General features: G+C 33.3%; 1 protein-coding gene across 6 annotated transcripts in view; it reads left to right on the forward strand.

The window, feature by feature from the left end:
- The window catches only part of Tomosyn (syntaxin-binding protein tomosyn), a 200,198-nt gene that overhangs the window by 162,390 nt on the left and 10,208 nt on the right, over positions 1-27,600 (forward strand). Inside the window, exons 13-18 of one of the 6 annotated variants that reach the window (XM_074177241.1) lie at positions 15,037-15,090; positions 21,441-21,557; positions 23,802-24,044; positions 25,639-25,854; positions 25,907-26,015; positions 26,397-26,483. In XM_074177241.1, the coding sequence (XP_074033342.1) occupies positions 15,037-15,090; positions 21,441-21,557; positions 23,802-24,044; positions 25,639-25,854; positions 25,907-26,015; positions 26,397-26,483 (826 nt within the window). Of the gene's footprint in view, positions 1-12,727; positions 12,828-14,544; positions 14,627-15,036; positions 15,091-21,431; positions 21,558-23,801; positions 24,045-25,638; positions 25,855-25,906; positions 26,016-26,396; positions 26,484-27,600 lie in introns of all 6 variants that reach the window. The other 5 variants (XM_074177245.1, XM_074177246.1, XM_074177244.1 and 2 more) reach the window with 5 other exon arrangements.

The raw sequence follows: 27,600 nt of genomic DNA on the forward strand, positions 1-27,600 counted from the left end.
TTTTAAGTTTTTATGTGTTGCTCAGGTACCACCGCCATCTGGATCGTAATTTCGGAAAATATATTACGTTTTTCGAAGTCAGAACAGATACTATTGATGAAATAAGTATCAAAACTCGTATCAATCACATACACGAAGGAATTGCCAATATAATTCGGTCTGTGAAAAGCTACTTTTCTGAATATCTACTGAAAATAGACAATGACGTTGTTAAAACGAAAACTTGACCACCACTTAACTCAGAATCTGACGTATGAGAATAAATTCAAAGAACACGTGAATTTTTTGTCTGAGGGATCCAATTTTAACGTGAAATTCATACCTAAAACTTCAGTCACTTGCAGGCAGCAGCTATCCTCACATTTCCACAGATAGATACATCCCATTTTTTATTTAAAAAAACTTACATTTGCTTTTGTTTTTTTAATTGAGAAAAATTGACAAGTAACAACAACAAAGTTATTACTGAAGTAGTCCGAGGTCCACAATTGGCATTGTCCAAAAATTATCTGTCGCACATTGTCGATCCAATTCTTGGAAAAACGTTCATTTGAAGCCGACTTCACACAAACATTGATGTATGAATCGAAATAAGAGATACATACTCAATAAGAAAATAAATGATTCGACATGAAGTTTTGAAATATTCACCTATCAGTAGTTCCGTTCCCCATCATCTTACAGTAGACGCGACGCGTAATGACTTACTGCGTTGCGTCAAGTTAATTTTATCGTGATATCTTTTAAACGATTCGTCCAAATTACTTAGTGTATAGACAAAATGTATCTATATTAAATACTTCAAACGACAATTGTATCAATTTTCATAATAATTTGACAGATATTCTGAAATGTGCATTGTAAAAAAAGTATCTAATTGAATTGTATTTATCGCTCAGTATTTTGCATAAGAGGTAGATATAGTGTTCTTATATGCAGTCGTGCCACGTTTGAACACAGTCGAGTAAGATCTTTCCGGCAGTGACGAGGGAAATATCCCGAAACCGGTCTATAGGTAAGATAACTTGCTTAAATACCTAAGGTTATAATTCAATGTCCATCGTGCTATTTGTCGAAGAACTAGTTGTTTTCTGCATTTACCAGATAATGCTGTGTAGAAACGTTGGAAGAGAAGAATGTTTCAAAATTTCATTTGAAAATATTCATTTTCTTAATCGATATATGAGATATACACGATACACATATATTAATGTCATTACAATCACAGCTGTGACTGATTACTTCAACATTTAACATGAATGTTTACATGAAAGTATGTATTGTAAATATGGAATCTTTTGAAAAGTGGAGCAAATGAGACAGATACAAGAATGTGTAGATCCTTTGATTACTCAAATTTCAAAAGACGAGGACAATTTGCTAACGTTCCAGCAATATGACGCATCCGAAACAACTATTATTCGTCCATCAAATCATGTACATAATATAGGATATAATCCGACTAGTCAAGTGCGTGAGGAAAAAAAACAAATCTACTGCTGGTACATATATTTTACTGATGATTTTTTTCTCGAATGCTGAATGTGGACAGTTTTCACTCCAGCAAATCCCTAAGTAAGTGCTGTGCCAAATAATTGTTATGGAATGTCGATTTCTGACCGCGAATATCTTCAATAATGTAATGAAAGGTTCAAAAATTCGACTAAATTATTGCAGAGCAATTCGTATAGGTTATTATTCAGTAATGTTATCTCTATTGAACCAGTTTTGAAAATTATTTATAGAGGTCATAGTAGGATAGAAGACCCATGTCATTGAAAAAAATTTAATGCGGATTCCAGCTGCCTACAATAAAATTTGGGCTATGAATTTCAAATGAAAATTGACTCACAACGAAACAATTTTTGTATGTTTTCGTTTCTGAGATAAAGGGAACGTTGGGACGTCGTGCATACATTCTTAGAGAAAAACACAAACAGAAAATCTAAACACTAAACTAATTCATAAGTTGAGAAAAAGTGATAATTATCGCTACTAATAATTCAGAGGCATACAGGAGGATTAGTAAAGACATTTAAAAAAATTGCGAATGGATCAAATTGGCAATTACACAATTACAAAAGTTATAAAAAATTAAATGTTCTTCAAATATTCCCAAATTACTCAAAAACTTGACAGTTGAATTTGAATTAATCTAATTATAATACGCACTCGAAGCGTCTGTGTCTTGGAGTGCTCGTTATTTATAGTTCAGTTGTTTGACAAGTATTTTTATGTCATCAAAACTGAAATTATGTAAATATTTCGCGAAGCGTTCACTCAAGGTAGTTCTGTCCATGGTTGTCGCTAGGTCAGAAAATTTTATACTTTTCTGATGTTCCGATACACAGGTTCTTACATATCTACCATCTGTCCGATGTAGTCGCGGTTGCATTTTGCGCAGTAGAGAAAATTAATACGTTTTCAACTTATGAACTAGTCTACTTGTTTCTCATTATCCTCATTAATTTTGATGATGGATGTTTTTTGATACTCAATATACATGTTTACGGTCATAAGCCCAATTCTTACAAATTATGTGTTATTGAATATAAATATGAAATTAATCGTAAAAAATATTATTACTTGCTAAGCTGTAAGGAAAATGTTGTTTTTGGGTGCATTTTTTTGATTATGAAAAGACTTTATAGCAATAGTATTTACTTGCCCGTGAAAACATGAAAATGATAATCTCATAGGACAGGTCTACTGTGGACAAACTATTGAAACTTCAACTATTAGAATTATAAATAATCGAACCAAATGAATTATACAGCTGTTGTACGACTTATAACTCAAAAGTAGAAACTTATATGATATTAAAGATCACAACAATCATAATTTCATTTCAAACCTGTATGCAAAATTAATAACCATACTTCCGAGTGAACTTTTGAAAATAACAGAAAATCTTGATATTAACTCTATATACAATGAATCGTACTTTTTGAGTCCTGCAAAAGATATTCCACAAATCAGTTGTTCCTCGAGAAAAATTGATATTTTCATTCAATTTCATATTGATCAGTTCTTAAGTACTTTGTTTTTGCGATCAATAATCCCACTTCTTGGTTGACTCTCAAAGACACCTACCCCTTGGCTAATTTTCATAATTCACAATGCTGGAAATTGAAAACTTATCCAAGAAGGGGTGGTTTTTCGCCATAATTATTTGCAGGATTCAACATATGTGGTTTGATAGACAAAATCATTAGAAATAATGCTAAAATATCTTCCATTTCGAATAGTTGAAGGTAGGTAGACGAATAGTTGAAGTTGGCCAGGTAGAAGCAATTAAAAATTCAAAATGGCGGAAATATCAAATATTTTTCATTTCGCGAAATCACCACAAATTACTCACAAAAAAGCTTGTGTGCAAGAGATATTGCGAATGTTCGCAATTAAAGAGCAAAATACAGTGTAAATGCCAAATGGAATGAAACCTGAACACAATAGGAAGTAGCTCGCCTATTTCATGAGAAATGTCATAATTTATCGCCCATATCTCAAGGAACAATAAGCAAAATAGAGAAGCAGTTTCACAAGATTGGTCATGTGGGGTAGATAAAAAAAGCAGCTGCCAATGCAATGATGATCCGGTCAATCTAGACATTGGAAGGTACATAAATTTACAACAAGCTCCAAAGCGTGTAATTGTTCAAAATATAGTTAAAAATGACATTTTGAAATTCCGAATGATTGCGATGCCTGAAAAAAAATGTATTCGAGGTCAAAGGTCAAAAATCTCGAAAAAAATTGGTTTTTCGCGATTTTCAGGAAAACGGTGAGTTTTATCATAAAATAACCTCAAATTGTATATCATAAAATTCTCTACAAAAAATGTATCAATACTTTTTTTTCTTAGAGCCACCGTTTCTGAGATACGACGAGTCAAAAAGTTGTAATCGTCATTATATGCACACGTTTCCACGCCACCTATGATGTAGTGTACTTAGCGCGTTTTTTTCAACGTGGTTTCCCCAGTAGGCCTATTCCACATGTCTGTTGTGATTCTGTCAAATTGAAAAGTTGCATAATAAAATATATTGGGAAGGGTTGGGAATTATAAAAGCGATTGAAATTTAAAAAAATTAAAAATTTATTCATCTGAGTCATAACCTTCAGATACTTCTTCTTGTCGTTCTTCTTCTTGATCTTCTTCTTCTTTTTGATGTTCATCCTGAGTGTAGGTAAACTGCGTCAAGAGTGATGTATCGCATGTTTCCTCATTGATATCAAATGAATCCTCCACTATTGGTGATTCAGCATTAGAACATGACTGGCCTTGACAATGTGTACATGCCAGAGAACACATTCCAACTTTTTAACAACCACATTTAGCGCTGTATCCCTTTTTACAGTTGCAAAAAATTGTGTTCAGCAGTTTTTCCGGCGCAGGTGGGAGTAAATTCTGAATAGGTTCCAATGCATTGTCGACCAACTTCCAACCCCAGTCTTTTGGGTCTAGCTGATAACCAAGCCACACTTGAACTTGGTAATATACCCGGAAAAGATGTTGATGAGCAGCAACTGAGGTTGGAGCAAGACAAGCTAATTGCCCCTGTTTCTTATTTTTAGTGTTTTTTTACGAAACATGCATATCGATACTCATCTAAGAAGGTGTTTTTTTTCGGAGCTTTGTACATAGAAAGAAGAAACTGAATCCCGTTGGTGATGATTTCTTGTTGAGTCAAATTACTTTTTTTGAAAACTTCAGCACATTGGATTGAATCTTGTTTTTCAAACATTTTAAAAACTGTTGCTTTACCCCTCCTGTAAAATGCAGACGTCGTATCACAGCCAGTTATTGCGTGTACAAATAGTACATGATTTTGACTCTTTGCAAAAGTAAATAACCTTTTGACGAATATATTTCGGTTTGACTTTAAGCTTTTCCTGGCTTTAGAAAGAAAATAGTTTTTTCAGGTGGAGTTCGAGCAGTAAGAATTACGAGTGTTTAACCAATATATTTTCGCCAATAAACTTATTCTTCAACACTGAAATGAACCGAGATTTGTAGTGAGTATTTGCAAGAAATTTCTGTTGAATGGTAGGAACTGTCATAAGTTCATCAAATAGAATATCGGAAGATGAAGATGTTGCTAAAGTTCGACGACGTTGTTCTGCAGCTTTAATATTTCTCGTGCAATCATCATAGCCATCAAATACGACCGTAATTCTGGCACCAAAATGTCTACGTACATACTGAACGTATTTATCTAAAATAATGCTAAATGTTCCTTCACTATCCCACACAACACGATGTAGTAAGTATCCACCGTCTATGATATATGTCGTATCAGTATTGTTATTTTCAATATTGACCTGTTGGAAACAATCGTAAATGGCAGACTTCTGTGTTTTACGCATCCCGAGGTCATCAAACAAAGATAAAGGGTAGGGAGCAAATTTATATTCAAAATATTTCTCAATTTCATCTTGAAATGCTGCAGTAATACTCATGCGCTTAAATTACAACTTCAGAGATGTATATACGTGGCATACTTATGCATATAATGACAATTACAACTTTTCGACTCGTCGTATCTCAGAAATGGTGACTCTAAACAAAAAAGTATTGGTACATTTTCGTAGAGAATTTTATGGTCTACAATTTTTATTTGAGGTTATTTTATAATAAAACTCACCGTTTTCCTGTAAATTGCGGAAAACCAATTTTTTTCGAGATTTTTGGCCTTTAACCTCGAATAAATTTTTTTCCAGGCATCGCAATCATTCGGAATTTTAAAATCTTATTTTTAACTATGTTTTGAACAATTACACGCATTTGCAGTTTGTTGTAAATTTATGTACATTCACACTTATTTTTTAGTCTAATTTGACCGAGTGATGAACTCAAATTAGATGTGATGCTTGAGTTTGAGGAAAACTCACATCGAGTAGGCAGGCATCCACTACATTCAATGTTAACCATACATCGATAGTAAACATATTAAAAGAATAAAATAAGTATACTTTTGAAAAACTAGAAACACGCTTTTATAGCATACGAAACTAAAAAATTTAAAATAAATATAGTTTTAAAAACTAAAATAACACGCTTTTAAAGAACATCAAACTAAAAAGTTCAAAATATTTTTTTAAATAAGCTTAAAACAATAACGAACGAAAAATACTAGTATTATTGTAAAAAAAGCGACGGGCACTTGATATACAAAAAATATGGCACAAAGCGCCCACGCTTTTTTCACAATAATACTAGTATTTTTCGTTCGTTATTGTTTTAAGCTTATTTAAAAAAAACTTTTTTAGTTCGATGTTCTTTAGAAGCATGTTTTTTAGTTTTTCAAACTATATTTATTTTTCATTTTTTAGTTTCGTATGCTATAAAAGCGTGTTTTTCAGTCTTTCTAAACTATATTTATTTTATCTAAACTTTGGGATCAATCAGCCTTATATTGTTTAGAAAAATGACCATCGATATTTTCCGATTCCGGAGAGGGAGTCTGAAAATCAGCTACCAAGCCCAAGGTAGCAGGCGCGCAAAAAGGAGCGTTACAAATAAGGCAGCAGGCGCGCGTGTTAAAAAAAATACTTTTTTCAAATGAAGAAATACATATAAAGTGAGTTCGAATTATATCCAGGAGGTTACGTACAGCGCCATCTGCCCGCCAATAGATCAAGCAATAATGTCGATAATTCATATCCCGAGCTTGAGAGTTACAAACAAACAAACAAACATTCATACATACATACATACAGGTGAAGCTAATATAAAGCGTGTAAAAAAAGCATCCCTATAGAATGATACCTACTCAGGGGCTCATTGAAGACGATTTTGATAGAAGAAATTATTTTTGTTAGCAAATGATGGACATGTTGGATAACAATATCATCCAATTGGAAGACGTTATGTTTTCTGATGAGTATACTTTGTCTCTTAACGGTTATGCTAATCGGCAATATTGCCGCTACTGGTCAACGGAAAATCCTCACTGGATGAGAGAAGAACACACGCAATACCCTCAAAAGGTTAATGTTTGAGCAGGTATTGTAGGAAACCATATCATTGGTCCGGTCCCTTTTTCATTGAGGGCAACTTGAATGGCACTACTTTAAAATTATTTCATTCTAAGTTTAGCAAATCTATATCCTGATCCAGGAAACCCTCCAGTTCTAGTGAATACGATATGGTTTCAGCAGGATGGAGCATCACCACATTACCAAGTCAATGTCCGGCAATACCTCGATACAACATTTCCCAATCGGTGGATAGGGAGTGGAGGATCGATTGAATGGCCATCGCGATCACCTGATCTTTCATCATTAGATTTATTTCTATGGCGATATGTAAAGAGCTACGTGTACAAAACGAATTCTTCAGATTTGAATGACTTAAAAGAACGAATTTGCAATTAGGTCGGTCACGCCTGATATGTTGAATAACGTTAGAAGACAGTTTTATTTAAGATCAGGATGTTGCCAAGACGTTTGCGGTGAACATTTTGAACATCTATTTCGTTAACATCCATAGTTCTTTTTCGTATTCTACATTTCCTTACGTTTTGCAATAAATTTTAGTTTTTGAGTGTATTTTATCGAATTTTGGCAACCACATGATTTTAATTTATTTCATTTCAATTGTTGCAATAAACTTGAAAGCGATAACATTTTTGAATAGAGAATGAAGAGACCTTTCGAACGATATATCACAAACCTATACTTCACATTTAAAAAATTGGGGGTTGTACCTTTCATTCGAAGGGGGTTGAAGGTAGGGGTGGCATTTTTACGTTGAATAATGTCAAATTATTATTTACATTTGACGTGTAATCGAAATAATGAATTTATTCCATTTGGCTTTTACATACTGTATACCATTCTGATGTAATAAAATTTCATCAACCAAGGCAATGTAAAAAGTTTTTTTTAATGTTCATACAGCTTCCAACTACGTTGATATACGTTGCGTTGAATACGTTGAAAAAAAAATCAATGTTTGGTTTTAAAGATCGCAAGATTTAGGTCTCGATGGAGGTAAATTCACTGATTTAAACCATCTCTGGGGTGCATGCCGGACGTCTATTCAAACGTCCTGTTAATTTTAGTGAACATTCGCAATATCTCGCAAACAATCCATTGGACTATTTTTTTAAGTGATGGGCACTGCCAAATCTCAAGCGTATAGGTGCAATTTTGGCGAAATAAAAAATGATTGATTTTTCCAACTTTTTTGATTTTTAATTGATTATATCTGGCCAAAACCTGAAATTTCATTAAGGTCATAGGTTATATCCTGCTATCAATCTATTTTTTTTTGTATAGCAACCTTGGGTTAAACGTCATATGTTTAAAATATGTTTTTCCATTAAGCAGCTCTCTCACCTCTACGAACGACAACCCTTAGAAGTCGAAACTCATGCGGGCTAAGGACTAATGAGAATAATTGCTATTAGCGATTACTGACTAACGAAGTCTTACCTTTCAACGTGTGATTCCTAACACGGGAAATGTGTATGTAGAATAAATAAATAATTCTAAAGTATTCTCCGCAGTATCTAACATGATTATGAAAAATTAAAAAGATATAAAGCGCAGGTAGGTATTTGCACAAAAATGCTATCATCATCAACTCTCATTATAACCTCCATTTCAAAGTATTTTTCGATCGTAGCATAATTTTCGACAGACAAAACAAAACCTATTCAAATTAATGGATCCTTTTACGATGAAATCGCTGATGGAGACACATCTCCGCTCTCCGCTAAAGTCCATAAAAAAGCTCATTTGACGTTCACCCTATTAATTAAATCGTATTCTGAATTCAAATCGAAATTTCCAAACCTTATGCTATCTAATGGCTTCAATTAGAAGTTAATCAAGCTTTATGTTCGTTCGTTTTGTTGTTGTGATGGGTATTAAAATCATACTCAACGGCAGCTTCATATTCTGATGTGGCTTCCCAAATAAAGAATTCCTGAGCTTTATTGGAGGTATTTTCCCTAATGGAAGATTTGGATTACTACATCATCAAGATTAAAGTTTAATTCAACCGAGGTTGATTAATGGAAGATGGATAATAAAATTGCTCATCGAAACTTCCACGTTTGACAACCCACAACGTGAGTGGAAGAGTACTAAGGAGTTCAGTTAAATCTTATGCAAAATTCAGTGTTTGCTTTAAACCACTTGATAAACAATTCATAGATCGGTTCACAAGTTAAAAATGTTCAAAACTTCCAAACTCGCGCATAAATAATTAATAATATTGAAGATTCCAAAGCGAAATCCATATTTTTTAGAACTTACTGAAAATCTTGAATAATTAGTTTTCAAAAGAAGAAAATATCATGGCACAAACACACACACCACATGAATCTAGGATTCAATAAGGCAAATGGCTCTAATTTGTCTGAAGCAACAATTTTCTGAAAACGGAATATTTTCAGGAAAGAAGGAAAATTTTGGCTTTATACTGTAACGAATCTGAAGCTGCCTATTACCGATGGGCCAGTCGGCTTATCGAAAAAAAAACACATGATCTCACCGCGAAAGAATGCAACCGCCGCGCCGGTAAAACTCTAGTCGAGTACCGAACTGTCTACAATATTCTCGAAAGGTCTTTACCGATATAAAGCCCTCTTGGGTCTCCCCGACCCAAGAGGGCAGTTCAGAAAGTGAATCGAGCGGCTAAACAAGAAGTTCAAATTGTGGAAATAAATTAAGCGTTAGTTGATAAGTGTTGTAATAAATAAATCAGTTTGTGATTAGTGAAATATTATTGGAAATAAATTTGTTTAAGACAGTTGAGTCATTAACCTGTCACAATACTTTTCCGTTATAAAACGAAAAAGAAAGAAGAAAAAATAACTACAATAAAAACTCTTCACAAAGATATATAGTGTATAAAAAAATGTCTTTTCGATACAAACTGGAACAAAACAACCCTTCGAAACAACTACTTTCCTGGGAACATTGAGTTACTTGAAAGCACAAAAACTTTCAAAACCTCTACTTCCATATATACATTGAAATACTCGGAAATCAGAAATCAAAATTGTTTTCATTATCAAATTATTATTTTGTTTCAAACAAAATGTCTGATATTAAATTCTATCGTCAATGGACAACTATGATTGCTGAAATTCAAAATAATTGAGTATGAGTTTGTATTTTATTGCACAGGTAAAAATAATAGTACTTCAAGTTATTTCAGAACAATCGATAAATCGTCTCCAACACCATTTGTCTTGAGCATAGAAAATGGTTATAGGCTTTAACTTTTTCTTATCAGCATGATATATTTTTCAATACTTTTAACAGAAAAACACTGAAGTATTTCTTAATGTTGTTGACAGTGTTTTTTGGACATCAATGTATAATGAATATAAAAATGAGATCGAGTACGTAGTCGTTTAAGCTTGTCGCCCACTTGTCTGGCACAGCACGACCCGTCCCGTCAAAATACGGATGAATGGACAACCGCCCACTAGCCCGGCACGGCACAGCACAGAGCGTCCGCCGCCGGAAAGGATTCCAGCTCTCCGATCCTGTCCGGCAAATAACGGTACGTGCTGTGACGGACTGGCCAAGTGAGCGCGTCGCCGGTCAGCGCTTGCCAGCATCAATTTGTCCAAATGTGCCTGGAAAGTTTCTGTCTCTCTGTTTTGCTATTCCATCAGTTGATAACACAGTGTCAGATGGTACCTATGAAAATGGACGAGGAAAAGTGAATTGCTTCTTAAGGCAGGTTTTAGAATATCCAGAAGTTCTGAAAATTTGCCTGGAGTCATTCGGAAATACTGGAAAAATTTCTCCGCGTCTTCTTTCAGATGGTTGAAAAGATGATGAAACTCTCCCAGATTTGCCCTCTTTTAATTAATGGGATAGACCTACAACATTCTTTTTTGTGACTATTTTCTTCTATATTCAATAATGCGGCCAGCATAATGACGACTTCTTCGTCAAAACTGCTAGTGATAGACATGTTTCTGTCACCGCTCGATGTCAACTGAAACTCCCTTGAAATCGAACAAACAGCACCTTCAGTATCCTGGTTGTAGCTGGACAAGTGGGCGATGCTACTACCCGTCGCCATCAGGCGACGGACAGCGTCGTGCTCTGCTGTGCCGGACAAGTAGGCGATAAGCTTAAATGTTCTCTGATTTTTTATAATTCAGAATTACTTCAAAACTTTTATTTATACGTAACTAATCAAAAACTGTTTTATCTTCTAAGGATTCTACCAGTTGTCGCTGATCATTTTCACCCTCTGAATTGGAGAGTAATAAATTCCTAAATATTTTTGAATTATTAGACTTCTACTGAAACCAGTCACATTGTGTAAATGATTTAATGAAGACTGTCGGAAAGTCGAATTATCTCTCAATACTTGGAATCAACAATTATTCCTACTTTTTTTTATTGTGTGGTTGCGACAGGTTCCCGCAAGTTGTTGAAAGATTATGTTCTCAAATTTAGAAATGGGTGGCTATTTTCGATTGTTTTAATACTGAATTATTATTCAACAACTAATATTCCATCACTGATGATTATTTGATGTATTTGCAAGGTTAGAGGAGGTATCTTTCGAACTTTCTTTTCCATTATACTTTAGTGCAGTTTCCAGTACGATGTTTCTATCGCAAAACTCAATACTGAAGTCGTTTAATTATTGTGACGATCTCACCCAGATCTCCAGGTCTCATAAGCTTAGCCCCCTTTCTTACGGGGGTGATTAGCTTCTGCCCAAGAATTTTACAGGCAAGTGCAGAAATTAGTCTTCATCAACTACAGAATATAATTGGAAATATTCTTTAACGTCACGACGAATATTTTCAGCAACTAGAATCTAATTTTTCCACTTAATTATAATATTCTAATAGTTATTAAATTGAGTGTGTTGCGGTAATTGCCATCGAATCCTTTTACATATACATGGTGAAGAAGACATTTTTTCGCCCAGATTACCACCGCCAAGTTTGTTAAATTTGACTCGACAACAAATTATTAATTAGTTTGGTGTCGAGTTATATTCAATTCCGTTACATTAAATTTTATGAATTTCATCCATGCCGTGGTGGCATAATTCACAACTATATGTTGATATGTTTCTTATGGTTATTAACTTATTCCATCCAGTCAGTAATCGCTGATAGCAATTATTCTCGTAAGTCCTTAGCTCGCACAAGTTACGACTTTAGAGAGTTGTCTTTCAAAGGGGGGGCGACAGCTGGTTAATGGAAAAACAGATTTCAGATTTCAAACAGATCCATTTTCGTATACTTTAAAGTATGGTAGTATGTCTTGTTAATGGAAATAAATATTGTAAATTTTAAGTTTTTATGTCTGATGTTTCATCTATTACAGTCGTATACATTATCAAAGACGATCAGACGAAGTGCTCTGTTGTTTCCACGGGAAATATGTATTTCCTTCGATACTGTCTGTCGCAATGGTAGACGAAACATCAGACATTAAAATCTGTCAACCATGGACAACAAACCCGAAAAATAGCATGGTCACAGTCGCAGTGGTTTACACTCTTTGATCATTGTAAATGTTGTTCAGTTGTAGACCTGACATTACTTGACTTGAAGAGATTGCACTGTATCTCATGAAAATGTTACTCTTCTATTGCTTCGAATACAAAATGTACACAAACCCAGAACTCGTTATTTTTGTTTGTCATCGATGGTGTTGGTACCTAGGGCATGTCCCTCGTCTGATACTTGCTGGTGTATAAGTGGTGCTGGTACTTGGGTAGATAAACGGAGTGTGCAGCCCGGCTTCAACGTGTCCTTCTGGCGTCTCCTCGACTAGCGCCCGAGTGCGTCCAGATCCACCTCGCAGGTCACGATCCCAAGGTACTCGCAAACTTCACAAGTGCCTCTCGACGGCTAGCTACTCTGAGGAGGGGTGCCACGCACTAGGTCCCCCGACTGCGCCCTCTCCCGCCGCCCAGCGACAACAGTTGATGGTCGCTCGCCAATATTGCAGTTTTGGTAGTACACAGTCACCGCGCAATTTTTTTCACTAGCCGATTTACGGTTGTTCAGTAAATCGCTTCCCCTCACATGCACACACAACGTTCCAGATAAAGTAATGTACGATACTGTTCGACTGATGTCGTTAGCGCATTGCGTGTGCGCATTACGTGGTTCGCTGTAGGCCGGCCTTACGTGTTTCTATTAAGGCAAATTGATAAAAAAATATTACTATTGCAAAAGACGCACTGCGCTAATGGCTATCATTCTTCTCTCATGATGAGACTTGGAACCGTTACATTACTTTATCATCTCCTTTACCGAGGTTGAAGCGGGTTGACCAGTTCCAAGGTTGAAAAGCACCAGTTCAAATTACAATGTGAAATAATAACGGCTAGATTTTTTAAACTAGGCTAAAGTGTATATTCATTTGCGGATTTCTATATTTCAGGACCAGTAACAAAAAACAACTATATGAATCCTAAAAATACAACAATTACTGTTAAAACTGAGTCACTAAGTATGTCACAAATATGTTGGTAGTCTTAGCTGAAAGCAAGGAATTCACAAAAAAATTAATATTTGCTATATGGCATATATAATTTCAAACATTAATGTTTTTCTGAAAACATAAAAGTGCCCCAAAAATATTTTATAATTCAATCCTGAAATCGTCCTACTGCTCATAACCCATTCTACCTATACCTACCCATATTTTTTGAAAATATTCATTATGAATGTCCATAAATGTCATAGAAAAATGCGAAGAAACCACATTTTTTGATATTATGAGAGTAATTTGTATCAGCTTCTTAAAGTACATTTTACACTTTTAAAACAAACAATTCTTTGCCCCTACTTTTGACCTGGTTCAGATACTCTTCAGCAGTAATATGTGGAATATGAATTTCTGATTTGAAAAAACCAATGCAGAAATATCGAGTTTTGATAACCTTGCGGAACCACGGCAGTCGATCCGTCACTGCATCTAAAGAGTTTTTAACTTTTTGACATAATGTATCTGTGTTTCGTTGCATCATGTAACAGCTAGGACGAATTCGTGCTAATTTTGCGTGATAACATCTTCAACAGATGCAGTAATCATCTTCGAGTTTTAATAAATTGTTTCCAATAATCCTATTGTCTACAATTCCAATTTTATAAAGAAAAAATATATTTTCATTATTGAAACAAATGTTTTGAATTCCCTTCATCTCGGGATTTTTATTTAATGTGAATATTTTTAAAATATAAAATAAAATCTGCGTTAGAGACAGTTCGAACTTCCATTATACGGAATGGTATTTACCAATATTGATTGTTCATTTCAACGTCTACAGAAAACACTGCCAAAGAACATATCGAGTTATTCAATTTTATATGTCGAACCTCTGCATCCTCTGCATAATGAACTGACTGTCAAACATCTGACATTTCACGACAATATTTAGGAATATTAAATATTAGTGCAGTTATCCCGAACACATTTCATTTTGTATATCGAATAACATGAGTCCTATAAATTTTGCAAAAATATCTTTACAAGCTTATATGCTTATATAACCTTCGAATTAGTTTTTTTTTATTTGTTGTACAGGGCGAGAAATACATCATGCTCAGCAGAATAGTGGACTTGAGAAAAGCACAAGATCTTGTTTTTCCGATGGTGTCCGCCGAAAGTAATTTTTTATATTTATTCGAACACTTGACTTTGTATCCATAACTTTGAAAAAGTATATTCATTTTAGGTTTCAGTGTTGTACAGGACATTCTAACCATTTCAGATTAACTTTCGGTGTACAATACTTGCAATATAATTTTTTTCACATATAGTGTGTAGATATCTTATCGAACATACTATTTCACCAAGTTTGTAGTGAGTAACTAACATTATTTTACTGTGTCGAAGACAATTCACTAACTTACCTGGTTGCACTTAACTTTTAGTCTTGTACTTCCTAGAATAGAATATATTCAGGGTGTAACAAATTGAAATACCTGCTTTTGCACTAATAAAACGAAAACAGAAATGTTTCAGTATAAAAGGAAATAACGTTACATTGGCTTTCATATTAAGAATTTTTTCTAGGAGATACAAGAATGCCAAAAGTACTTACAAATTGTTCATGTATTTGTGAACCAGGTAAGCAAATTTCAACTATGTTTCCTATCAAAGGCCACTATATATTCATATCTTTCCTAACTGAATTGGGAAGTGACTTTTTGTAACTAATATCACCTTGTATATTGGTCAATCTGTGCACCTGGAAATTCCTCTTCCAGCTTTCACTTATTTTCTCATCATCTTAGTTTCATATTCATATTTTCAAGAACCTTCCAATAATATTTGAAAAAAAAATAGTAAACTCTTTTGGAAATCCCAATGAACATTTTTGAGTTTTAATAATTTTCCAAGTTAGTTTTCATATTTGTAAATTCTTATCACAAAAATCTGTATATAGAAATTAATCACACTGAATCTTCTCTAATCTAACTTTCGTAATGAAGTGAATGGTTTTGGGAAATCAACGAAACTAGTTGAAATGTTTATGAAACATTTTTCTACTGACAGCTATTTTTTTCTTAGAAAAACGATTTTGGCAAACTGTTTCTACAAAGGTGATCAGAAACATTCATTTCATTTACTTTTCCAATGCCACTATACTTCTAAAACATTTTGAATCGTACTGAACACTCTGTTTGTTGTCTGTTGTGTAGCAACCACTGATTCAAAGTGATTTTTCACATCATCTCAACTTCGTCACTAGTATGATCTGATCATTAGAACTACATTTCTATTTCTTTCTTTTACTCTTTAGTTGTATTGAGACAGCAATAGCAGTATCAGTTTTCGTATAAGTTGGAAAAAACTATGCATTGTTTTTAGACGACTAGTTTGTTGTAGATTGTTGAAAACACACAGTAGTTTCTTCGTTAAAGCTACTTCACTCGTAGAACCCTGAAAAGTTTAAAAAATTGAATATTTTACTGTTAATATATCGGTGCTTATATCATTTATTGATTATGTACCATATATCACTCCAAGTCTCACGACTGTTCCCTTAGTCAAACAATATGATTACGAACAATTGATCAGCTATATTCACAATTGTAACAGAACTCCCGAATGACAATTTTTTAAACGACAATGTGGATTCTTAACTCTAAATGTAACTTTTGTTTTTTACATCACGTTATAATTTTTTTCAGCATGCCATTGAAATGGTGACTTGTACTTCCAAACCTGTATCTAACTTGAATTCAAAATTGATCTTTTGCAAATCTGTGTTCCCAACTGTGATGCTTTTTCCATTCTGTTCTATTATAAACGTCTCCTTCTTCATGTTGAATGTGCTGAAAAATATGTCCAATCTAACTTGTACATAATCAGTTCTGACCACAGATTATGTTGGTTGTTATGTTGTTAAATTTTTGTTTAGTTCTTGACAATTTCAGTTTGTGCTTTTTGCACGTCTTGTTGACATGAACTCTACTCCCGAGTTACTTTTCATTTTCTTTTGTTGTTTCTTTATGTATCTTTTGTCCAACAAGATATACCCAGAATTCTTTTCAAACTAGCGTATTTTTATAAGTGATCAGTTAAAAATATCGATATAACCCAAAAAAATCTAATTGAATAATTTATTAGAATATTTGTGAAATTAGAATATATGACGTCACAAAATACTGCAACAATTTTGATACTTAACAATCTATAATTCTGAAAATATTTACATTCAATCATAGTTTGAGGATATATAAATTATATAAATTAGTGAATATTTTTCAGATGATTTTTTGACGTTTGTCGAACTGCCTGGTAACTTTTTGTTTATGTTTAAACAGACAAAATGTTCATATATGTGTCTTCTTATTGACAATTAATTCGGTTGTCTGACGTGATAGACTTATACCCAGTTGTAGAGGGCTTGAATGGATATTGCTGTATATTTTACCACTGGATACACTGACTAGATAATTAAAAAATCACAGCGATTTGATATCTGAAAATTCAGGACAAGAAGTAAATAGTTCGTAATGATCTATTCATTAAAAAAAATGTTTACTCCCCACTTCTGGTTATATCGGAAGTTGGTCACAACTTTCTCATTTCAAATGGAATAATACCTACTTACAAGTATGGATTTTTTAAATTCAGACGATAATATTTCTTTTTTGCATAAATTTCGATATTAATGACATTTTTTCATTCTATGCATGTCCACACAATGTGACTTCAATGCAAGAGGTCGTTATTCAATATTTTGAACCTTTCATACAAGGTATTCAATAATAACTTCTCATTCAAGACATTTTGAACTGCTCACAAGTCAGTTTTTTTAAATGAAAACCCCATTTTTTCTTCAAGAATTCTAGGAAAAATATTCTATATAATTTCCCATACTTGAAAATAACAATTCCAAAAATATTCAATGATTCAGAAATATGCTTTGATGAACTGAAATAAAACACATAACTCACATTCTCTACTTATCTTGAAAATACATGCAGATCCTAATCCAACAAATGCTTGGAGATTACTCCGTTTTGCTGCATACATTTATTGACTATTTTCAGAAGCGAATGGTTAGTAGTTCACTGTGCCTGAGTCAAATTATTCCTAGCGGTTAGTCTTTACTTGTAGACTTTGTCTTCAATAAAACTCTTAAAAATAGTCAGATAACTCTGGTGAAAAAGATGGGCATAGGTGTGTGCTTTTATCAACCGACCATCTTTCCAGAATTCTACTGTCTTATAAGGGTAGTGTTCCTTTATATATCAAGTCCTCAGAAAAAGTTCGATATATCCAAATTTAAATACATAATATTCTCCATTAATAATAAATTTCAAATCTCATATCGATAAGTTTTTTTAATTTAATTTCACTAGGACCACGTGACTGGTGCGCGACAAGGGGGCTCAGGGGTGAAGATCTAAGAAGGCTTGAGGGGTGAGGCAGAGTCCCAAGGGGCCCACGCTCTTTGAATCTCTCCGATAATCATTCCATCCTTCTCTGCATCGATTACGTTACACGTTTCTCTCTTCCACTCACTAAAGTATGAATAACGACGCACGACCTTGAAGTGGGTCAGAACCCACCTTGCTCCTCTACTGTCATCACTCGTATATGGATTCAGCCATTTTTGTAACGTTTATTTCCATATCAACAAAATATTTTTAATGAATAATTCATTATCAGTTACTTCTTATCCTATATAAACAGATGTCAAATGGCTACACTTTTCGAAATAAGTCTTACAAGCCTTCGTCAAGAATCACCCTTTATAATGAAGTAGAAGTCTCTCCCTCACAAGCCTTGATCTATTGATACACTCAATATAATGTTTGTTGTCACAATATCAGACACTTCAACCAAAGATAAATGTTATTTAAGGGTTAAACTCGATATCTAATACATACAGCAAAAAAGATAGCAAATATAATCTGATTTACGAATGTACACACAAATAATTGATCATCATAAGTTTTCAATGTGTTCATTATAGGTTACTGAATTATAAAAGTATGCTATTATTGTCACGTGTCGCTTGTGTTCCAAATATTTATCTTGGTAATGTTACTAACTGATTGTCTCGTCTTGCATGTTGTTTCTCGGTTCGAGTGAAACTTGGATTTCTTATTTTGAGCATGAAAAATAAGGATTTCCAAAGTTATATTTTACTTTTAATATTTACTGCTATTGCTATAATATCGCATGAAGATATTTTTTTCAACTAGAAACTGAAATTAGTTTTTTGATGAATGTAACTTTCAACCAGAGAGCTTTTGTTCCGCAGACTTGCCAATTGCATTTTGAATGAGTTGCATTGTATGAGGAAAATTTTATTAGAACAATTTTTTCAGGTTTTCGATCGAAAAAACCCAAGTATTTTCCTCATACAAGCAAAGTAAAGAAATCCCCTAAAATAAACCATGATATTGTTTACTAGGTTCAAATATCATATCCTTCATATCATGTAAAGTGATTGACACATGAATCTAACACTGTCACTTCAGTACTTTAAGCACTTTAAATGGATACAGGTTTACAAAACACCGCGTCACCACATCAACGCACAGCTCGATTTGTAGGCATAAAGATTTAGAGAGATACAGATATGGCAACTCTGTTTGTGAGCGACAGATCTCACGCGTGATGTGATAAGATTTTCTTTGCCCTGTCAGACATCTGATGAATTTTTCGGGTACTATATACACAAGGATGTAGATAATGTGTCGAAATGAAACTTGTTTATACCTGCATAAGTTTCATATTTTTATTTACTCGCAAATAAAGCTACTATCTGAAGCTTTCCTTTGCCAAGCTTTCGCTTCTAATGGGAAGCTTCTTCAGGGCCTATAATTTATTGAGATGTGGATTTTTTATGTGCCAATGAATAACATTCCAAATCATACTTTCAGTAAAAATAAGTGAAAGACAATGAATTGAACATATAAACTGACGAAAGAAAGTTAAACATGTAGATATGGATTTTTTTGAATTTGACAAATGTCATACCTTCACATAAATGTCATTTCTCAATGAGCATGATGATTTGATAATTTTTACCTCTAAAGAGAGATTTTCATTATTATTATTATTATGATTTTTTGTGTAGTTCCAGTAAGTTACTGTATATACTGCTGAGATTATCAATGTCAGTTTTCTTATTCATACAATCAGAAGACTTATTAATTTCAACCATTTTAAGAAAAAGGCGTTTGGTTAAATTTTTCTCAACTTACTGGCTTACTTCTCTTAAAAGGATAAGTACGGAAATGACTTGCGTATTGAAGGAAATTCATATAATCAAACAGTTACTACTTGAATAAGCCGAACATCGAATTTAATTGAATATTTTATGGTTGTCTCTAGAGACCCAGATGAAATTACCTACTATACTGAGTTATAACCTAGTTGATGTTTTAGTAATTCTTGAATTATAGTATTCTTGTGTTATATTGGTACATTTTTATTTCTAATACTTTATTTGAACCCAGTAAACAATATCCAATATTGAAAATACCTACTAAAATATAAATGTTAACTCACAACTACTAAACAATTTCGTTTTTTTTCCTGTTGATAATTTACAGTATTAATTTTTGGAATAATTTCATTTCACTACTCACAAAAGTAATGCCATCATATATATATATATTATTTTTGGGAAAGAAAGTTTTTGGCTTTCTACTACTCCATCTAATACAAAAAAATGGATGAGAGAATCTTCCAAAGAAAGGAAGGATTAATTAATTTGAAAATAAGTAACTCTATACATGGATGTGTAGATCATGCAAAGAAGTAACTTCCAGACACAAACTGAAAGAAAGTCCTCCTGAAACAGCTACTTTCATATAAACATTGAATTACACGAAAGAAAAAAATTCTTCCGAAACAAATACTTCTATATGAACACTGAATTATACAGAAGATACTTTTCTCTATTCAGTTTGTATATAGAACATTTGTGGAGGAATAAGAATCAGATATCATTCACATGAGTTCTACTTTGAATGAATGGTAATAATTTGTACTCACATGGAACACTGTCACCCTAACTGGTATACACGTGTTTCGCCTTAAGACACTTGCCCTAAGGCTCTTCAGTACCAAATTGGATAACATTATAGAATTATCCAATTTGGTACTGAAGAGCCTTAGGGCAAGTGTCTTAAGGCGAAACACGTGTATACCAGTTAGGGTGACAGTGTTCCATGTGAGTACAATTTATTACCATTCATTCAAAGTAGAACTCATGTGAATGATATCTGATTCTTATTCCTCCACAAATGTTCGATATACAAACTGAATAGAGAAAAGTATCTTCTGTATAATTCAGTGTTTCTTTCAGTTTTTGTCTGGAAGTTACTTCTTTGCATGATCTACACATCCTTGTATAGAGTTACTTATTTTCAAATTAATTAATCCTTCCTTTCTTTGGAAGATTCTCTCATCCATTTTTTTGTATCAGATGGAGTAGTAGAAAGCCAAAAACTTTCTTTCCCAAAAATTAATCACTCCTAAAAATATAACCCTTTCAAATCATGTATATTATGTTATCCCACATATTATATTTTTAAACGAATAACTAAAAGTTACTCTTGTTATCAAGCTGTATCAAGTCTGATAAAAAATTAGTTTAAGAAAAGTTACAAGAAAGATATATTTAACTCGTGTTACCTACAATAACATTATGAAGTGAAATTATCCCATGTAAAAATCATAATCATAACAGTTACTTTTATTCAAACTCTCTTGAATTCTTTATTAATGTTGATGTGTGAAAAAGCTTTTTGCGTGCGCATGTACCATATAGCTGGATAGAGACCTGAAGACAAAGTCAGAGGTGACTACTCATATATTCCAAATACTATTTTCCTCACTGTCATAGTCGCTTTGCCCTTTGTCTTCGGCTCTGATTATTTATGTTTTTTCAATTACATCCGAGCTCAATTACTAAAAGTTTCTTACTTTTATGGGTCGCGTAGACAAGCTTGACAGTTCGTTCTCACGGTCACGATCATCTTCGATGAGCTCGCTGGAGAATATTACCTCGGAGTCGATACAATGTCTAGCATTTGCTGATTCATATACCAAGAAGTCAGGTAAATATGATTAGTTTGTTAAGTGAATTAATGGGATCAACTGAAGTTACTAAAAAAAGATTTCTAACCTAGTATTCTAATATAATTCAATTCAGTGTGAATTGTTCTCGATAATGACGGATTTCAACATAACGAGTACATTCACCTATTTTTATATAAATCTGCTTATTATTAATTACTCGTGTTTGTATGTTATGAATGAAATATTTTCTGTGAGATACAAATATTGAACGATGGTTCCACTGTAAAAAATATATTGCCATAAAATAAGTAAAATATAAGAAAGCAAAGTAAGTATAGTATATATGAAGTCAATTCGAATGGTGTAAAAACTAAATACTTACCGAACATCGGCAGTTTCTTTGAATGGCATGGGCGGCGTGGTATAATTACGAGGCCTAATCATTAATTTTATGTGGAAGGTTTTATAAGGCATTAACCAGTAAATTTATCAGTCCCGGTAAATTAGTCTTTCATTTAGCTATTCGGATTGACTTCGTATAGACTATAATTTAGAACCTCATTCTCCACATGAACTGCAGTACAACCCCAGGAGATCTTCTCTGTCTAAGGTATTTTGTTTATCTTAAAGTAAATTTAAAAGAGGGTCACAGCAGAACTACATTCCTGCGACCCAATTTGAAATGATGACCATTTGAAATAATAATAATTAACAAAAGTGTCAATATTACATGATATTGAAGGATTGTATACAGTTTATTTCTATTTACACCAACAAGTAACCTGTTGCATTAATATTTCTGGTTGAAATTATTCAACATCAATTTTGAACGAAAATATGGTGGTAAACAAGTAGAATTTTCTATGAATGTATACTGATTCTGTCTCAGAATTGTTAATAAATAAAAACATTTTCGGATTATCAATAAATTCTCAAAAAAAAAAAATTGCATCGATCCCAGAAGGAAATTTTCTCATAAGTTCAAGAGTGAATGATAGATATCGTGACCTGTATACGCCATAAGCTTCTACAGCAAGAGGGTGAGAGGTAATTTTCACCATTGGGAACTATAGTTGTCCGGGCGAGGATAGCCGAAATCCAATGGAGAACAAGTTATCTAACAGAACAATTCGTCCAAGCCAGTCTCAACTCAACTACACTGTAGATTAATGGAATGACACCTATCATAAAACAACTATTCCCCTGGCTAATACCACGAAGGGCGTTGGAGAGGTGTCCGTGCAGGATTCTTTACAGAAGCAATTCCTGCATATGCTGTTGGCGATAAAACTGCCGGAATCGATTTTTAATCATTGGAACGAGCACACTTGCAGATTGGTTTCGAGCTATATGGCCTCTCGTCGGTGCATCAGTGCAAGATAAATGGAGAAACTGGCTTCGGAACCAATCAATAATCAATGGGTGCAATTCGGCTTCCGGCCGTGGAAGCTCAAAACATCAGTTCAATTTTCGTATATTTCAGAAATTATCTTTCTTTACCGGCAACAACTCCGGATTCCTCTATCATAATTGCATTGATCCTTTTCAGTGAAATATGTAGCAAAATGAAGCAGCTCTCATGAAGATATATCCATTAGGTTATACAAAAATTATTTCAAATTCTATGTGAAGATCACCTATATTTTAGGATTGAAAAATTAATTTTGATCTTGAGTAACCAGCTTACTAACCAGATTGCCCAAACTCACAAATATGCCTTTTACTATTATAAGGAAATGGGAGAGCAGTTGAGGATGCAGTTGTATAAATTTCTTTCATTAAATTTATACTGGTTAATGCAGTAAAAAATTCAAAAGACGAATACCGTTTCTTCACACATGCTGGTGTCATCTGATAGTAACATTTTGTTTGTATAAAATATTTAAAAACAGTGAAAATGTTAAACCAATATTTCAAAACATGTAAATGAATATCTTTATCCATGTTTCAATATATTCTTGAAACAAGAAGAAATAAATTCCAAGAGAAATTGGAATAACTAAAACTGTTAATCTTTCATAAAATACTAGATCAATAATATTCATACATCATTTGTAGTTTTGAGTTTGAGTTCAAGAAATGAACTTACTATCCAACCTTTCAATTCAAAATGTGTGAATCTACTGTAGAGTTGTAACTGAGCAACATTTTGAATGTTTTCTAAACTTACACTGAAAAGTAAGTTATCAATAAACATTTTCTTCAACTCCCAGAATATAAGAGAGAATAATTTAAAAACTACACCGCCACAGCTTTTATGAACATTTTCATTTCTTTCTCAGAACCGACAGTTTTGACCCCAACTTTATGGGTGGGCACGAGTTTAGGATCAGTGATAACAATTTTAATTAGCCCACCAGATCCGGACAGCCGTTCCTCGCAACCAGTCGTCGTCTCGCTAGTCGGAGCCACCATCTTCAGGTTGAAGGGTTCAATATTAACGATGTCCTTCTTAGATTGCAATGGCTCTCTGATACCATACTCTTTCGAATCTTGGAGAGACGACCACAAAGAAAAAAGAGACAGTAAGTACCTGCTAATATATTCAGTCGAATATTGAATTGAAAACCGTTATTTCAAAAAGATGGTTAGTAATTTTCACTCCAATATAATATTTGAACAAAATATAAACGAGTTCGGGAGGAAAAAACATATTTCTACACCAACCTAAGCTAAGCTAACCTTTTTCTCCAGTTTTCTTATTTTGGCAAAAATTGGATGTATAGGTGGTATGATTAATTATGGACAATTCACTATTTTAGAATTTGATTTAAGGAAAAATGGATTTCTATTTTAAAATTGTTGTATTTTAGAACTATCGAAAATAGTTCGTTCGGGAATAATTTATCAACATCTAAGTCACTTCACATCTTCATGGTTAAAAGAGTTTGTACTCCCAAAGATAAGAAATTCTAAATGAACCACCGTCGACAGTTTAAAAAAACTACAGCTAAATATAACCCTGACCACGAATGCCTCACTCAAGATAATTGAAATTACTAAAAAGTAACTATACATAATTGTTTCGGAGGACGGTTTCCTGAAACCTTGAATTCTATATTCATCAAAATGTCAAAGAACTTTTTAGTTTTTTTTTTCATTATTTTTTGAGTCTATTGAAGAAGAAAAATCACTGAAAGGGTACTAATGGAGCTATACCGAAATATGGACTTGATAACATCCAAGCTTTAACTGAAGCTTTGTGATGCACTGATATTATCCAGAGTCTCTTACATGAAACGACTCTGAAAAATTCAAAACAACTGTATACGGTTCTCTTATGGTGTAAGGAAGTTTAATCACATCTCAGGTAAATTTGAGGAGTCTGACTGGCTCAGAGTGATTAAAATTAGGCAACTCACCTTCTTGTTACAACTCACAAATGTATGTCTCAAAAAAAATCTCACTGTTTATTTGAAAGATACGGTATATTTGAAACACAGAGTCAATCTAAAACCAGAAATCGTGGCAAATTTATCATCCCCAAACACTCCATAGCTTGTTCCACTCGAAGTTTCATATATAATTCAGTTATACTTTATAATGCACTCACAGTGAGTTTAGACACTACAAGTTATATAACTTCAAGAAGAAATTGAAACTGCACTTGAAATTGGCTCGATAGTTCAATTGGATGCCGTTAATTATATTTTTTGATATGTTGCAGGGTTTTTTTTGTTTTTCTGCTTCTATTTTATTTTATTTTTTTCTATTTTTTGTTTATCTTTCCAATATTCTTTTATAAGTTAACTCTTTGAATGTCTGTGTATATTTGTTGCTCGAACTCTACTGAACTCCAAATTGGATGAACCAATTAATAAAACATATTTTTCTCTGAATATCAATCTGACAGTAGATAATTGATAATTATTCATGCATAGAACTTGAATGTTATAAGATACAAGATGCTCTAATATGAAACCCCAGTGAAGTCACTTCCAAGTTCATAATAAAAAACTCAATAAGTAAAACACAAAAGTTCTCGAAAAATATCTATGAAGTCTGTCCAGAAAAAGTTTCATTTTGTGAAATATTCATAAATGACCTTGAATAATCTTAGTTATTTGTTCTTGTATTTAATATGCTCAAAGTTTTCTTCAATGTGATTTAATTTCCTAGGAACTCCTACGAGAAATCAGAATAGCAGAATGAGTCCAACGCTGAGTGGAGGGGAGTGTATAAGTAGGAGTGACAACTCCTCAGACAGGCAGTTTGTTGTGATAGCGAGTGAGAAGCAAGCAAGAGTAGTAGCTCTCCCATCTCAAACCTGCGTGTACCGGCAACAACTTGCCGATAGCGATTTTGTAGTGAGAGCAGAGGTCATTTCTTTGAGGGGTCAGTGAAGGCACATTGGGTAGTTTAGAAATTATAAAAATTTATTTTTCAGATAGCGTATGCTTAGTTACATATGTTTCCAATGGCCATCTCATGGCATATAGTTTGCCAAGCTTGAGGCCGTTGCTAGATATCGATTTTTTGCCATTATCCGAGCTTAGGTAAGAAACTACCGATTTGAGAGCGTTTTAGGGTTATGATCTTTCTTAAAAATTACAACACAATTTTAGCTGATGCCGCACCATTGTTTTCCAGCATTGGTTTTAACTTTTCAACTATTAATGCATGACAAATTTTGGTGGATCGTTAATATTTCACACAATATTCAAAATCAATCCACATTCTGTATCCGAGGTTGGTAATTGCGAAATTATCCCAAACGTGAATACAACCTCGAATATATTTCTAGCCAAAATATTAATTGTACAGATTTTCAAATAGCACCTCCTAATACCGTCATAACCTAAATGTTAGATGGCTAAACATATTTGAAACCTTTCTAATACCTAGTTGCTTCTAATTTACCTATGTTACCCTGCCAGTTTCCAGACACAATCTAACAAAGGCATAGTAGACCCAATGTTATCCATTTGGGGACAACAACTCATAATTAACGAGGATACTGACCAGTAAGTTCAATAATTTGGACCCTATATATCGAATTAATCTTGCTTTTACTCAAAAAAATGTATTCAATTAACACATAAACGCGTGTGAAATGAATTAAGAAACACTTTTCTTTTGTTAATATCTGCATTTCGCAAATATAGAATGAACACGGGACAATGAAAACGAGTTACTATTTTTTAAAGTCGAAAATTGTCCTTTCACCAAGGACATTGTACTGGACATTCATTGGCATGCTTGAGCGATACATTTATATTTGGGAAGCAAGGTTGACAAAGGTGGATCAATGAATCATTCAGGGGCATGCTGTACAAGAATAATCTTAACTAAAATATATACAAGAATTTTATCACAAAATAACAGCCAGTTTTATGCAGTCATCCTTTTTCCAGAGAGCTGAAATATGCAGGATATTTCATTCGAATAAAATACTTTTGTTCACCCTCTAGTTTTGGGACTTGCTGAAATAGTTATTTATTATACAAGGGAAAAAAGTATTAGATTTTAGCTCGAGGTTGTGTTGTCATCAGAGATAAAATGTCAAACTTTTTTCCGTCACAGAAAAAATAGTGTTTATATACAAAAATATATCAACGCATACCTTTTCACCTTTTGTTCGATCTTTGAGAAAACTAATTCTGGGGGTTTTCATTAATGCTATAAAATCTAAAACACTGATTTTCGGAACTTGTCTGTCTGTCTGTCATTGCGTTTGGGCGCGCTAATATTTAAAACGATTTCACCGATTTGGGTGCAGGTTTCAGTAATGTATTATGGTAAGCTTCACTAAACATTTATTCTTTGAGTTATTTCAATCGGTTCATAAATAAAAAAATTATTTCATTTTGATATATCACGTCAAACATTTGTTGTAAAAAACTACTATGAAAATATTGTCCGGTTAAGTCAGCTGAAACTTTGGTTAACTATATTTATAGTTTGTAAAATGATTTCTCTCAATCATTCCAGCTGATTTTTCTCAATCATATGTACCACATGTCTTGATTTTGATGATTCAGTTACCTTTAAAATAGATTTATTATTGTTTATTGCATGATTTTCACTATAAATTATAGTGAAAATCATACAGTAAACTGTATTAATCAGTCTTAATATGTA

This window comes from Leptinotarsa decemlineata, unplaced genomic scaffold (genome assembly GCF_025532065.1).
Source record: "Leptinotarsa decemlineata unplaced genomic scaffold, Ldec_3_MD MMD2_tig00002974_RagTag_RagTag, whole genome shotgun sequence".
Taxonomy (NCBI): Eukaryota; Metazoa; Arthropoda; class Insecta; order Coleoptera; family Chrysomelidae; genus Leptinotarsa; species Leptinotarsa decemlineata.